The sequence below is a fragment of the Juglans regia genome, chromosome 2 (assembly GCF_001411555.2).
Source record: "Juglans regia cultivar Chandler chromosome 2, Walnut 2.0, whole genome shotgun sequence".
NCBI classification, from domain to species: domain Eukaryota; kingdom Viridiplantae; phylum Streptophyta; class Magnoliopsida; order Fagales; family Juglandaceae; genus Juglans; species Juglans regia.
In genome coordinates this window covers 31,167,391-31,181,628 of record NC_049902.1, presented here as the reverse complement: position 1 = coordinate 31,181,628, position 14,238 = coordinate 31,167,391, and the positions used below count along the sequence as shown (strand labels likewise).

At 34.7% G+C, this 14,238-nt stretch overlaps 1 protein-coding gene across 1 annotated transcript; it reads left to right on the top strand.

Annotated features, from left to right (window-relative positions):
* Positions 1–7,212: 7,212 nt before the first annotated feature.
* LOC109014452 (probable copper-transporting ATPase HMA5) lies at positions 7,213–12,948 on the top strand. The gene is made up of 6 exons (XM_018996920.2): positions 7,213–7,739; positions 9,046–10,440; positions 10,557–10,811; positions 11,447–11,569; positions 11,729–12,208; positions 12,301–12,948. Exons 1-6 carry the CDS (start codon positions 7,446–7,448, stop codon positions 12,715–12,717), a joined length of 2,964 nt encoding a protein of 987 aa, XP_018852465.1. The 5' UTR covers positions 7,213–7,445; the 3' UTR covers positions 12,718–12,948.
* Positions 12,949–14,238: the final 1,290 nt, after the last annotated feature.

Below are 14,238 nucleotides of genomic sequence, written 5' to 3'. Positions count from 1 at the left end.
AAGGTGATATTCTAAAAAATGCTTCTTAAACGTGTTATACTCGCTTATTTAAATAATTTGTGTCATGATTGAGCGATTTAATTAATTTAAATAGAGTAATTCTATATACAACCATGAAGTGCGTAACCGCCGCGTAATCACTTTGAAAAAGAGTGGGATCCACTATTAAAAAATTAATTTTTTCATGTGGGTCCCATATTTTATTCATTTTTTTCAAAGCGATTACGCGATGGTTACGCAATTCACGGTTGTAAGTATATTTTCTCATTTAAATATAAGGTGGATGGTATTTGAATTGAGTAGTGATATACACACAATACATTCCACAAAAATGTTATAAAATAGGGTATTTTTGTAAAATGATGTTACTTTTATAAGATGTTTTACAAAAATACCCCTAATTTAAAACATAGTTGTGTAAAATATTGTGAAAAATGTTGCATGTATATAATAAAAAAGGATACCTACAAATCCAGTACATGAATGGAAATGCGAAAGATCGGTCTCAATGGGAAACAAAGTTAGAACTGGTTTGGATTAAGAGATGAGTCTCATTTCACTATTATTCACAAGTTTTAACTCACAAATCTCACTATTATCGACGAATCATTTCAACTCATCTCTATCTAAATAGGCCTAAGTCTCAAATCTCTCGACCAACCATGCCAATAAAGGTAACATCATGCATTCATTGCAAAATGATGAGTTGATTAAAGACAATCCAATGCAACATTTGTTGGTGCAAAAGAGGCTGCAAAACAGAAAATAGTGAGAGAAAAGTTTGATTCAAGATGCATTACGAATGTCGCTTTTCTTAAGACAATATTCATTCCCACTAATAACAGTATGCACACGGCTTACAAACGAATTTGCCTCCAAGATACAATGAAGTCCAGAATAAGTCTGTTTGTCTAACTGCGTTATGCATACACAAAATTAGACCTCGAATACCCTTAGATTTTGCTATTCAACCAAGAGATTAGAAATCTGTTCTCTGCAAAAAAAATGAACAGATCCTAATAAAAAGTTTTGAAGAAATGAAAACTTTTGGGAGAGAGAGAATTTTGAAATTGCCTTCTTTCCATTCTGTATATTATATTTCGTAGGCCGATGAGTAGAAGGCCAAGGGATGTGAATGAAAAGTTGTAACTTTTCATTTTTCTGTAATCTGATGTAAATAGGTATATGAATTACACTTGCTGCCAACCAACACATAAGTTGGACTTAATCCAATGGTCATGCTGCTTCCCTACCAACCATCTTGCACGGGTTCGAAACCCAACAGGTTCAGCTTTTCATTTTAATTGCAAACCGCATTTACACTGTGCCTTGGGCCGTCTGAGTTGGGCACCCTTTTGCTGGCTGAGCCGCAAACGCCCAGACCCGTAGTAGGGGCCATCATTTCTACAAACTAATTAGAACTCCTCTTTGATAGAGGTGTGGTTCGATCCTCTACCTTCAGGGTAGATAATAATACCACTGAGCCACTTGACAACTACGACAACATCTATGGACCCAAATTATTATAACCATAAGCAATAGCTTATAAATTTTCCTTAATTTCTCTCTTTCCAAAATAATTCATAACTTTAAAAAATAAATCTCCAAAATATTATAAATAATAAATATAATATATATTTTTTGAAAATACTTCCAACAATCACCCACCATTTTCAAAATATATCCTAGTTAGAATAGAAAAACTTATACATAAATGAAGGTATTTTTTGGACTTAAACCTTCATATAGTGAAAATACATCAAAGCTAACCAGAATGACAAAATTGACATGTTTTGAACTGGCGATTTTATTCTATTTGGGCAATTCATTAAAGCCGACACGTGGATTGACCTTGTGTCTATATCCTGGTTTTATGAACGCTCTAGAGACAAAGCCTAATTCACATAAGAGGCGACACCACCCCCGATACTCATATAGTTAGACTTATCGAAAGTGTCATATAACTAAACACTTTAACATAACCATATTATAAGTCTATTTAGAGTTTATTGCTCAGCCTCTCATTTTTATTACAGTACCAAACACTTCAAACATTGGGATGATAAATTAGTTTTCAAACTAATTTTGATATCTTAGTGCTTGCAAATCACGAACATATAATGTACTTTGCTCATTGAACTCAAGTCATGATATGTTCATGAGTTGAGTCGAGTTTCCATTATTGGTAATTTTATTGTTTTGGCTTTAAACCCATCCATTTGATATCCCACATCAAATCTCTTGTAAGTTCTTTAGTTAATGGATATGTCAGTTCTAACAATATCTCGTAAAATCAATCGTAATTACTCTATCTGTGAGTAATTGCCTTAATATACCTAGACTTGCCATTATATACATGGCTTAGGCCCATGACAATTTAGTCTGACTGTCACAATACAAAGACATTGGTGGCATTGATTTTTGCCAAATCCGAGATCTCTATCAATAATTTCTTAGCCACTCTACTTATTTGCTTCAAGAAACCAATGCTATAGACTTAATTGTCATGGTTGAGTAAGTTATGCATGCTTGCTTCTTTGATCTATGGAGATTACTCCTCCACTAAGGGTAAATATCCATCCACTGGTTGATTTGATCATCATGCTCAGTTCCCAATTGTCATCTATATTCCTTCTACAATTGAAGGAAACCTCGTTCTATAACCGAAGGAAACCCGTTGTACTCAATACCATAATTCATGATATTTCTCAAATACCATAAAATGCTTTGTACAACTATTCAATTAACTTGATCCTTTAAATGCATTCTATAAACATAGCAATATATAGAAAAAAAATCATATATAGAAGTCACATTTTTTATTTGTTTGCATTCATATTCATAATGTGTTCTAAACAACAATGCCACAAATAATATAAATTAAGTAAAATATTAATTTAATTAATAATATCGAGTTTGAACATGCCTTCACTTAGATATCCATTCCCCACAAAATTACTGTTTTTGGTCAGTACAAATTTATCTGACTCAAAAATCAATTTAAACTCAAACTTATTCAGAAGACTACCAGATACAAGATTCTTTCTAACTTCTGGTACATGATACACATCCTTGAGAGTAAGAAATTTTCTAGAGGTAAACTCCATTTTTATGGTCCCTTTGCCTTTAACTACGGAAGTTGAGGAGTTCTCCATGTATAGAACATGGCCATCTTCCGTTGGCTTGTTCCTCTTGAACATGATCTTGTCTTTACAGACATGCCTTGTTGCTCCTGAGTCAATCCACAAAGAGTTATCTCTTTCAAGAGTGTTAATCTCAGAGATCATGACCTCATAATTCTCTCTAGAACTAGAGTCTCGTCTTTCCTTTTTAAGAAAACGACAGTCTCTTTTGTAATGGCCCTGCGTGCCACAATGGAAGCAACTTACTCCCATATTCTTATGATTCTCATTTTGGAAGTGACTTTGCTTTCTTCCAAAATTATTATTTCTCTTCCAATTTTCATATCCGATTCATTGGGTTGTTCGGATTTGTGGGTTTTTCCTTCTTCTACCATGTGCATGTTGGAAGTCAAATAGTCATGCTCTTCATTAATGTCTCTAAACCTAATCTCTTCTTCTATACAAAGATGTTGGCCTAATTCTTCTATAGACATTTCATCTCTTCTATGTTTCAAACCTTTTTTATAATTTCTCTATGATTGTGGAAGTTTATCAATAATGGAGGAAACCGATATGGATTTATCCATTTTGATCTCATGTTGAGACAATTGATTAAGAATATGCATAATCTCATTGAATTGTTTAACAACAGACTTAGAATCTACCATTGTATAATTGAAAAATTTTGTAACCAAACATTTCTTACTCGTAGCATCTTCTAAAAGATACTTAGCCTCAAGTGCGTCCCATAGATCCTTGGCAATTGCTTTGTTTTGGTACGTGTCAAACAATGTGTCAGACATTGCATTGCAAATATGTCCCTTACAAATGTAGTCATCTTGTTCCCATCTAATTCTTGCTTGACTTTGAGCGATTGTCTCGTCTTTATTTACAGATGGTCTAGGAGTGGTTAGAACATACACCACTTTGAGACTGGCCAAGAGAAAGTGCATTTTCTTTTGCCAACGTCGAAAATTGGCTCCATCAAAGCATTCGAGTTTTACAAAATTTGAAGCAAACTCTTTCAAAACTATGTGCCATTAATAATCACATATTGTTTTAAGATTGTTAGTGCAAAAAAGGCTGCAAAATAGAAAATAGTGAGAGAAAAGTTTCTTTCAAGGAGCGTTACGAATGTCACTTTCCTTAAGACAATATTTTCCCCCACCAATAACGGTATGCACACGGATTACAAGAGAATTTGTCTCCAAGATACAATAAAGCCCAAAACAAATCTGTTTGTCTAACTGCGTTATGCACACATGAAATTAGACCCTTAATACCCTTAAATTTTTCTATTCAACCAAGAGATTAAAAATCTGTTATCTGCAGAATGAACAGATCCTAATAAAAAATTTTGAAGAAATGAAAACTTTTGGGAGAGAGAGAATTTTGAAATTGCCTTCTTTCCATTATGTATATTATATTTCGTAGGCCCGTGAGTCTATTTATTGAAGGCCAAAGGATGTGAATAAAAAGTTGTAACTTTTCATTTTTCTTTAATCAGATATAAACATGTATATAAATTATACATGCTGCCAACCAACACATAAGTTGGACTTAATCCGTACTAGATGGGCCGCACACGCCCAGATCCGTAGTAGATGCCATCCTTTCTACAAAACAATTAAAACTCCTATTTGATAGAAGTGTGGTTCAATCATTTACCTTCAAGGTAGATAGTGAAGGTCAATACCATTGAGCCACTTGACAACTACAACCACAACAATAAACCCAAATTATTATAACCATAAGCAATAGTTTATAAATTTTCCTTAATTTCTCTCTTTTCAATATAATTCATAACTTTTAAAAATAAATTTTCAAAATATTATAAATAAGAAATATAATATATATATCTATCTATATATATAAAGAGCCTATAAAACAGAATTTTCTTATTTTAACAGAAATTTCTTATTTTAATGGAATATGCTGATTTTCATTAACTTTCCATCCGTTTGTAATAATTACAAAACACAGGGATACAATTGTATTTTCCTTTACATTCTGTTTATGGCTACTTTTACAGTTTCTGTTGATTTCTATTCCACTATTAATATCTTTAAATATGCTAATAAAGCAGATTTATTATAACAATAAATCATGAATTCAATTTCCAATTTGAAAATACGTTATAATAGGAAAATAGATTTATGTATATTTGTCTTTTCCTATTCATTATAATAGGAAATCATTATAATAATTTACAAATAGCCTATCTTTCAACAATTTTTAAGATATATATTGGGAATATATATATTGAATGGTAAAATGTAGGAATAGAGGTAGAACGATGAAATTATTAATTATTGTGAGGATTGAAAATCGAAAAGCAAAAACAGTACATATGTTTTTTAACAATAAAAATATGGTTCATATTATATAAATATATAGTGCATTTATCTTTTTATTACAATATTATTAACTCTATTATTAAATCTAAAAATTTTGTGGAACAATATATTAATATAAGGAGTCTACAACTTTCGAAGAATGGATCGATGCAAGCTTATAAATTTATTGTAAATTTACTATAGAAAGACAACAGATGATCATGATCAGGAGTAATTAGAGTAATTGGGTAATTTACTAAAAGATCATCATGTGGACTCCTTCTCGTGATTGCTAATTAATGATTATTTTTATAAGCCTATTATGTCATATCATGTCAGCCACTTTCATTACATATATATGTAAAAATACTGTTTAATTTATGTATATACAATTAGTCCAGTTTATATTAAAAAATAATCGAATTGAGATGGTTTTAGATTAGTTGAATAAAATATTATTAGGATATTATTTTTAATATTATTATTATTTTAGAATTTGAAAAAATTGAATTGTTTATTATATTTTGTATATGAATTTAAAAAAAATTGTAATAATAAGATGAGATGAATTGATGTGAGTTTTGAATACAAACAAGGCCTTAAAAGTGCCCAATCATGATCTCACCCTCATTTAATATATAAATAATAAATTAAAAAGCGTTGTGGATAAATAATTAAAAAGCTATTTAAAATTTTTTTTGTAGGAACATCTACCAATTATAGGACCATATTATAGCTTATATTAATGCTCTTCTTTTATAATATATCAAAGTGTGTAATTATTTATAAATTACATGAACATTACATCGTTATTATATTAACCAAAAACATTACGTCCTTATTAATAAAAATTTAGTTCTTAACAAAAAAAATTTATTTTCTTCTAGCAAATATTTGAGCGTAATGTTTTAAGAAAGTTGTCTGCGATAAGATTAATACAAATCCAATAAAAACATTAGTTCAAAATATGAATCATTTGATGTTTCCACAAATAATTTATGCTCTAATTATTTGTTACTTGAAAACAATATTTCAATTTTGTTTAGAGAAAGTATAAAAATGTTTTCTCTCCCAAGTTTAATTTCAAAATAATGGACATTTGGTCTTACCGGCTGCACTACCTTTTTTTCTATTTTTTCCTTCATATTCCAGAAATGCTGTAGAGATAGATATTTTGGTATGCAATGATCTATTTTGCTTGTGATGTTTATTTATAGGATCATGTTAAAATTTCTATTAATACTCTTTTTTTTATAATATATCGCAGCGTGTAATTATTTATAAATTATATAAATATTGCATCGTTATTTAATTAACCTAAAGCATTATATTTTTATTAATAAAAAAATAATTCTTAACAAAAAAATTAAATATAAATGAAGTAAACGTTGCACGTTCCTTTCACTTAGTGTATATATATATTGAAAATATTTCCAACGCCGTTGCCAAGAAAATCACGTCCGCGGGGATGCAAACGGCCCCAAAACATCACATGACCTGCCCGCTCTACCAAACCCCAACTATAAAACTTCAAAGCTTATAGCTGGCCATGCAGCCATTTAACACCACAAAACTGGGAACTGGGAACTGGGAACTTATTCTAGCATCGAAACTAACATAGTGCAAACAGCTTTAGAGATTCTGCTGTAATCATGGCGTGAAATACAAGTCATTGGAGGACCCACGATCCCACTCCATTGCCTTTTTCCTTTTTATTTTATACGTATTTTATGGTCAAATGCGTCCTCCACCGCTTGTCGCCTAGATCCTGAATTATAGCTCCGTCCATCTTTACCAATGAGCACGATACCTCTGTCTCTCTTTGGGAACTGGCCTGGGCTACGTTTCTTTGACGCTACCCAGTACCCTCCCTCTCCTCTTACTTATTTAAGTTTTAAATTCCTTTTTTCGTAACTTGCACAAGCAAAGAGTTTCAACAGAGAGACACAGACGTTCACGCATATTTTTATATTAACATCATACGTCCATGGCGACCAAGTTGTTGGCGTTAGCTTGCATTGGGCGTGAGAGTCATGGGAACCTGTCCCCGCGGCCTCACTATCCGTCGATGCCCAATTACCCCAAGGGCTTGTCGGTGCAAGAGAGCAGCGTGGAGCTGGGGTCGGAGGCCAAGGCCGTATTCTCTGTCATGGGAATGACATGCTCCGCATGCGCTGGATCGGTCGAGAAGGCGATCAAGCGGCTTCCTGGGATACGCGAGGCCGTTATCGATGTCTTGAACAACAAGGCGCAGGTCCTGTTTTATCCTAGCTTCGTAAACGTACGTAAGTTGGACCCCGCACAATCCTAGGTTTTGTTTGATTTCTTGTTTGGATTCACTTTTGGCAGTTTGTCTCCGAAGAAATTTCTTTTTTCGGAAATGTTTATTGGGAAAAATTTTAATTTTGACCTTTTCTAAATGGGTTTAGTGAAATTTTTTGTTTTTTGTTTTTGTTTTTTGTTTTTTTGTTTTTTTTAAGCAGAAACTCTTTTGTTCTCGAGTACAAGAAGTTAAGGTGAAAAGATATGGTCAATTTTCGGTCAAGGAACCCTAGGAATTATTGCCAGAAAGTAATGTATAGTTAATTGCAGCTCTTCAGACTTCAAAATGAGGAAACAAATTAACATTTGAAAATGGTTTGCCGAATTCATTTCCAGTGTCCCATACAATCGTAATTTTTTTTTTAAAAAAAATTCTTCCCATTGACTGCAATGGAATGACTGGAAGATAAGTTATTTTCCCAATACCATGACATATACAAAATATATAGTCTTCTAACCAAAACTGATTTAGGTTATGCTAAGGAAGCCTGAAGCTGAAGGTTACAACTCCAGTACAAGCTTGGGTTGAGCCCTATCCAGTTTTAATGGCTGCTGATTATAATTATTAACTTATAAATCATAATCAGTCGCGTACTGATTTTAGGGTCTAGCTTTTGAAGTTGACCTTATGCAATGATTTTGAATTCTAGCCCTGCACACTTATGCTGGATATAAAGAAAGATTTAGTTGAAATTGTTACTTCGGAAATTTCCCAAAAAGCTAATCATAGGTTCTCATCTACACCGGAACAATAGTGCCCGTTATGCTCATGACTAAAACTTCTTGTTAGCCTGCTCAAGTATTGGGCTGAACAGGTCAGTTTGTAGCCAGTGACATTCAATTTGTGGCAAGTAAAAATTAGCCTGGCTAAATTTCTCCTTTTTCCTTGTAATCCACTATGCATTTTCCCGCACGCCATGGTGATCAGCTGATAGGCTTGGATCACTACTTCCTCCGGCCTTTGTAAGCCTTTGTATTCTCAATAATATTTTGATTAGATAACTTTTAGGTGATGTTAGTGCCATTCATAATGTATTGCCTAGCTCATAGAGAGTGCTGGTGTTTAATTTTCTCACAAATTACCTGGAAAGGTTGGATTCGGGATGATTATGCTAAGTAATAATGATTAGCTAGCGTATGTTCTGTTTCTCGTCTAACAATGATTTTCCTTTTTCACTCATCTTCAACATTTAACGGTACTGTTTGTCTAATATGTTTTTCTTTTCAAATTAATAAGCTTTTTATTGGAATATAACTTCATATAGGTGGAGACCATTCGTGAGACTATTGAGGATGTTGGATTTGAAACCAAATTAATTGAAGATGGGATATATGATAGATCCACTCAAGTATGCCGAATACGCATAAATGGAATGACTTGCACATCCTGCACCTCAACTATTGAATCAGCTTTGCAAGCAATTCGTGGTGTACAGATGGTACAGGTGGCCTTAGCAACTAAAGAAGCAGAGATTCATTATGATCCAAAGATTGTGAGCTACAACCAATTAGTGAAAACCATAGAAGATACTGGATATGAAGCCATGCTTATTAGTTCAGGCGAAGACATGAGCAAGATAGATCTCAAAATTGATGGTGTACATACTGATCATTCCATGAGAGCGATCAAAGAGTCTCTACAAGCACTTCCAGGAGTTCAAGATGTAAATATGTCTTTGAAAGACAACAAAATATCCCTTTCTTACAAACCAGAAATGACAGGACCCAGAACTTTCATTAATGAGATTGAGTCAACTGGGTCAAGAAGTTTCAAGGCTAGCATATATCCCAAAGGAGGAGGAGGAAGAGAAACTCATAGAGAGGAGGAAATTAGGCAATATTATAGATCCTTTTTGTGGAGTTTGGTTTTTACAATTCCTGTATTTTTAACCTCCATGGTTTTTATGTATATACCTGGAATTAAGCGTGGATTTGATACTGAAGTAGTCAATATGCTCACTGTTGGTATGTTTTTGAGGTGGGTGCTATCAACTCCAGTTCAATTCATCATAGGTCGGCGATTCTACACTGGATCCTACAAGGCATTGCGCCATGGTTCTGCTAACATGGATGTTTTAATCGCTTTAGGAACAAATGCTGCCTACATTTATTCAGTCTACTCTGTGTTGAGAGCTGCTACCTCAAAAGATTTTAAAGGTACAGATTTCTTTGAGACCAGTGCAATGCTTATCTCATTTATTCTACTTGGGAAGTATTTAGAGGTTTTGGCTAAGGGAAAGACATCAGAGGCCATTGCTAAACTTGTGGATTTGGCACCTGAGACAGCAACATTGTTAACCTTAGATGACGAAGGAAATGTCATGAGTGAAGAAGAGATCGACAGTCAGTTGATACAAAAGAATGATGTGATTAAAGTTATTCCTGGAGCAAAAGTGGCTTCAGACGGTTTTGTGATATGGGGTCAAAGCCATGTAAATGAGAGTATGATAACAGGAGAAGCACGGCCAGTGGCAAAGAGAAAGGGAGATACAGTGATTGGAGGCACTCTGAATGTGAATGGGGTGTTGCGCATAAAAGCAACACGGGTAGGATCAGAGAGTGCTCTTTCTCAGATTGTTCGACTTGTTGAGTCAGCCCAGTTGGCCAAAGCTCCTGTTCAGAAGTTTGCCGATCACATTTCTAAATACTTCGTGCCCCTGGTAAGTATATAGTGATTTTACATCATATCTAGAATAATGTTGTGTAGTGTTCAAAGTTGTATATAGTTTCTGCAGAGCTTATGTCAGGAAATGACTTTTTGTTTTTTCTGGTGCAGGTCATCATATTTTCTTTTTCAACTTGGCTTGCCTGGTTTTTAGCTGGGAAGTTCCATTGGTACCCAGAATCTTGGATTCCATTTTCCATGGATGACTTTGAGCTTGCGCTCCAGTTTGGGATATCTGTAATGGTTATAGCCTGCCCTTGTGCTCTAGGACTGGCAACACCCACTGCTGTTATGGTTGGCACTGGAGTTGGTGCAACGCAAGGTGTACTTATCAAAGGGGGACAAGCATTAGAAAGTGCACATAAGGTTTGCATTTTCACCCATCTACTGTTTACTTTTTTATTTTAGTAATCCAAGCTCTACTCGCTTTAGTTGGTCAAGACGATTTTTATACACAGCTCATGTCTCTTTTTCTTCCATTTGCTTTGAGAATGACTGAATCAGAAAATGAAAATTGCCCTGAAAGTACTGTTTTTTACGCCACTATGAAAAAGGAATCACAATCACAGCTCTTGCCCTCAGTGTTCTTACTAAGTCTCAACTATCATTCCCCCTCCCCCCCTTCCCCCCCAAAATCAAAAACATTTTGAAACTTGACCATAGTTGTTTCTAATGGATTGATTTTATTAGAGTGGTTAAGCCATTATTCATTTCTACTCAATTGCCCATTTATAGGGAAATTTTGGGCTATGCCAAGTATCACACGGTTGGCTAATTGTTCTTGGTTTTCATATTTTCTCTTTCTAATTTTTATTTCTTTTTTGGAATATAATAGGGAGAATGTTATTTAATACTCACTTGGCCAATGTCTTTTGCTTTTTCTGGCTGTAGTAGTTCTTGCTAGGAGAATTCTTGAAATAATCTATTCTAGGTCAAGTCAGATGGGTAACCCTCTCAGCATTCGAGATTTGTTCTTCTTGTACTGATTAACAATATTTCAGGTAAACTGCATTGTATTTGACAAGACTGGAACTCTCACAGTTGGAAAGCCTGTCGTCATTGACAAAAGACTGTTAACAAGCATGGCAGTTCAAGATTTCAATGAACTTATTGCTGCAACTGAAGTAGGCCTTCTTCTATGAAGAACTGAGTGAAGTCAAGAAAATATTGGACTTATCATATTGCTGTTTTTCAATTTAACGTATTTGAAAAAGATGGACTAGACTCAAGTATTTTATACGTTACATATTGATAATATCGTTGGTTTGACATAACTGCATCAGGTGAACAGTGAGCACCCACTAGCGAAGGCCATTGTTGAGTATGCCAAGAAATTCAGAGAAGATGGAGAGAACCTAGCCTGGCCAGAAGCTCAAGACTTCATTTCCATTACTGGACATGGGGTGAAGGCCATTGTCCGGAACAAGGAAATCATCATAGGCAACAAGAGCTTAATGTTGGACCACAACATCACCATTCCATTGGATGCTGAAGATATACTAGCAGAAGCTGAAGGGAAAGCCCAAACTAGCATTCTAGTATCCATTGATCGTGAAGTGGTAGGAGTTTTAGCCATATCTGATCCACTGAAACCAGGTGCAGAAGAAGCCATTTCGATTCTGAGTACTATGAAAATCAGGAGCATCATGGTGACAGGTGACAATTGGGGAACTGCCAATTCCATTGCCAACGAAGTTGGAATTAAAACTGTTGTTGCAGAAGCCAAACCTGAGCAGAAAGCAGAGAAAGTTAAGGAATTGCAGGTACCTTTAATAACTTTGTGTCAAAAAGTATTTCCCTTCATTCTCCGAGGCTTGTTAGTCATAGAAAACATTATCTCTTTTTCCATCCACAGGCTTTAGGCTACACAGTCGCAATGGTGGGGGATGGCATCAATGACTCACCAGCACTCGTGGCAGCGGATGTTGGAATGGCGATTGGTGCTGGCACAGACATTGCTATTGAGGCAGCAGACATTGTTCTCATGAAGAGCAACTTGGAGGATGTGATAACAGCCATTGACCTTTCCAGGAGAACCTTCTTCCATATTCGATTGAATTACTTCTGGGCTTTGGGATATAACGTAATTGGCATCCCAATTGCAGCCGGCATCCTTTTCCCATCCACTAGATTCCGATTACCACCATGGATTGCTGGAGCTGCAATGGCTGCCTCTTCTGTCAGTGTTGTCTGCTGTTCACTGCTGTTGAAATATTACAGGAGACCCAAGAAGCTTGACAAACTTGAGATGCGCGGAATAAAGATTGAGTGATTCATGTTAATGACGTATATGCTTTTATAAGTAGTCATGTTCTCTCAGGAATAAGTCTAGGAAGTTTGTTGGTTGAAAAAAACACAATATCAGCCGACCAAGGTAGGTTGGCTAGAGGGCATTCCAACATTCCATGTAGTGGTTAGACTGGTGATGAAGTAATCTAGAAGTGAGTGTATCTGTATTGCAGTCAATTATTGGAGTTATTAAGTGCAGAGCAGCATGTCTAGATAAAAAACTTTAATGTTTTTTTTTTTTTAATTAAACAAGCATCATCATATATATATATATATATATATATATATATATATATATATATCTTCATTATATTTAAAAGCACCTATAACGTGAACATTAATGAATAGTAATCGTGAACAGTACTGAATGGGTTCGTGCGTAATGCCAGTGTTTCTCTGTTTCTCTATGAGCCGAGAATGAGTTCGTGCGTGTGAATGCTAGTGTGCGACGGAGAGGAAAGGGAGGTTCGTGGTCGCTGGGTCTGCCAGAGGTGGTCGTCGGTGTGAGGTGGTGGAGGTGCGGTGGTCTAGGTGGCCGCGTACGGCGGCGACACTTGACAGAAATGGGTGAAACCCATTTCGGTTGGGGTACCGCATGGAAGAGAGAGGGTTGCACGTGGAGGAGATCGGTAGTAGCTGGGTTGGTCGCTGGCATGAGGGGGACTCGCTGATGGTGGCGATGAGGTTGGGTGGCCGCATACGGCGGTGCAACTAGAGAGAAATGAGAAAAATCTATTTTGATTGGGTTACCGCAAGGGAGAGAGAGGGCTGCGTGTGGGGGAGATCGGTGGTGGCTGGGTTGGTCGCCGGCGTGAGGGTAACTCGCCGGTGGTGGCGGTGAGGCCTACCAGCGCACTGCAACGCAGGGCTGGGCTGAAGGAGGATGGGGCGTGGGGGAAGAATCAGGCCAGAGGAGAGAGAAAGAAAGTGAGTAAAAAAAATCACTATAATATTTATCACTATTATATATAAATAAAAAATAAAATTACTATAATATTTATCACTATTATATATAAAAATAAAATAAAATCATTAAAATATTTTTCACTATTATGTAAAAAGTAGATTTCAAATATATCAAATTTTTTTAAAGATATTGTACAGATTTTACACACTTTAAAATTATATAAATAATTTTTCTTGTTAAAATTTAGAGATACAATTATAAGACTATAATATTTATAACTATAATAAATAATTTATCTTCTTAAAATTTCTATATAAATAATTTCTCTTATTAAAACACTAATCTAAACTAATTTAAAATTAAAATAATTAAAATATAAATAACATATCATACATAAACTATCAAATTTAATTTATAAAATACTAATCTTTCATCATTAAATAAATGATGAAATTTTATTAAATATTTTTAAGAAATTAATCTCAACCCTTCATTTTAAGTACCTAGATTTGATCTAACGATAGAAATTTAAACACTGATTTAAACTAATTTAAAATTTAAATAATTAATATATAAATAGCATATCATACATAAACT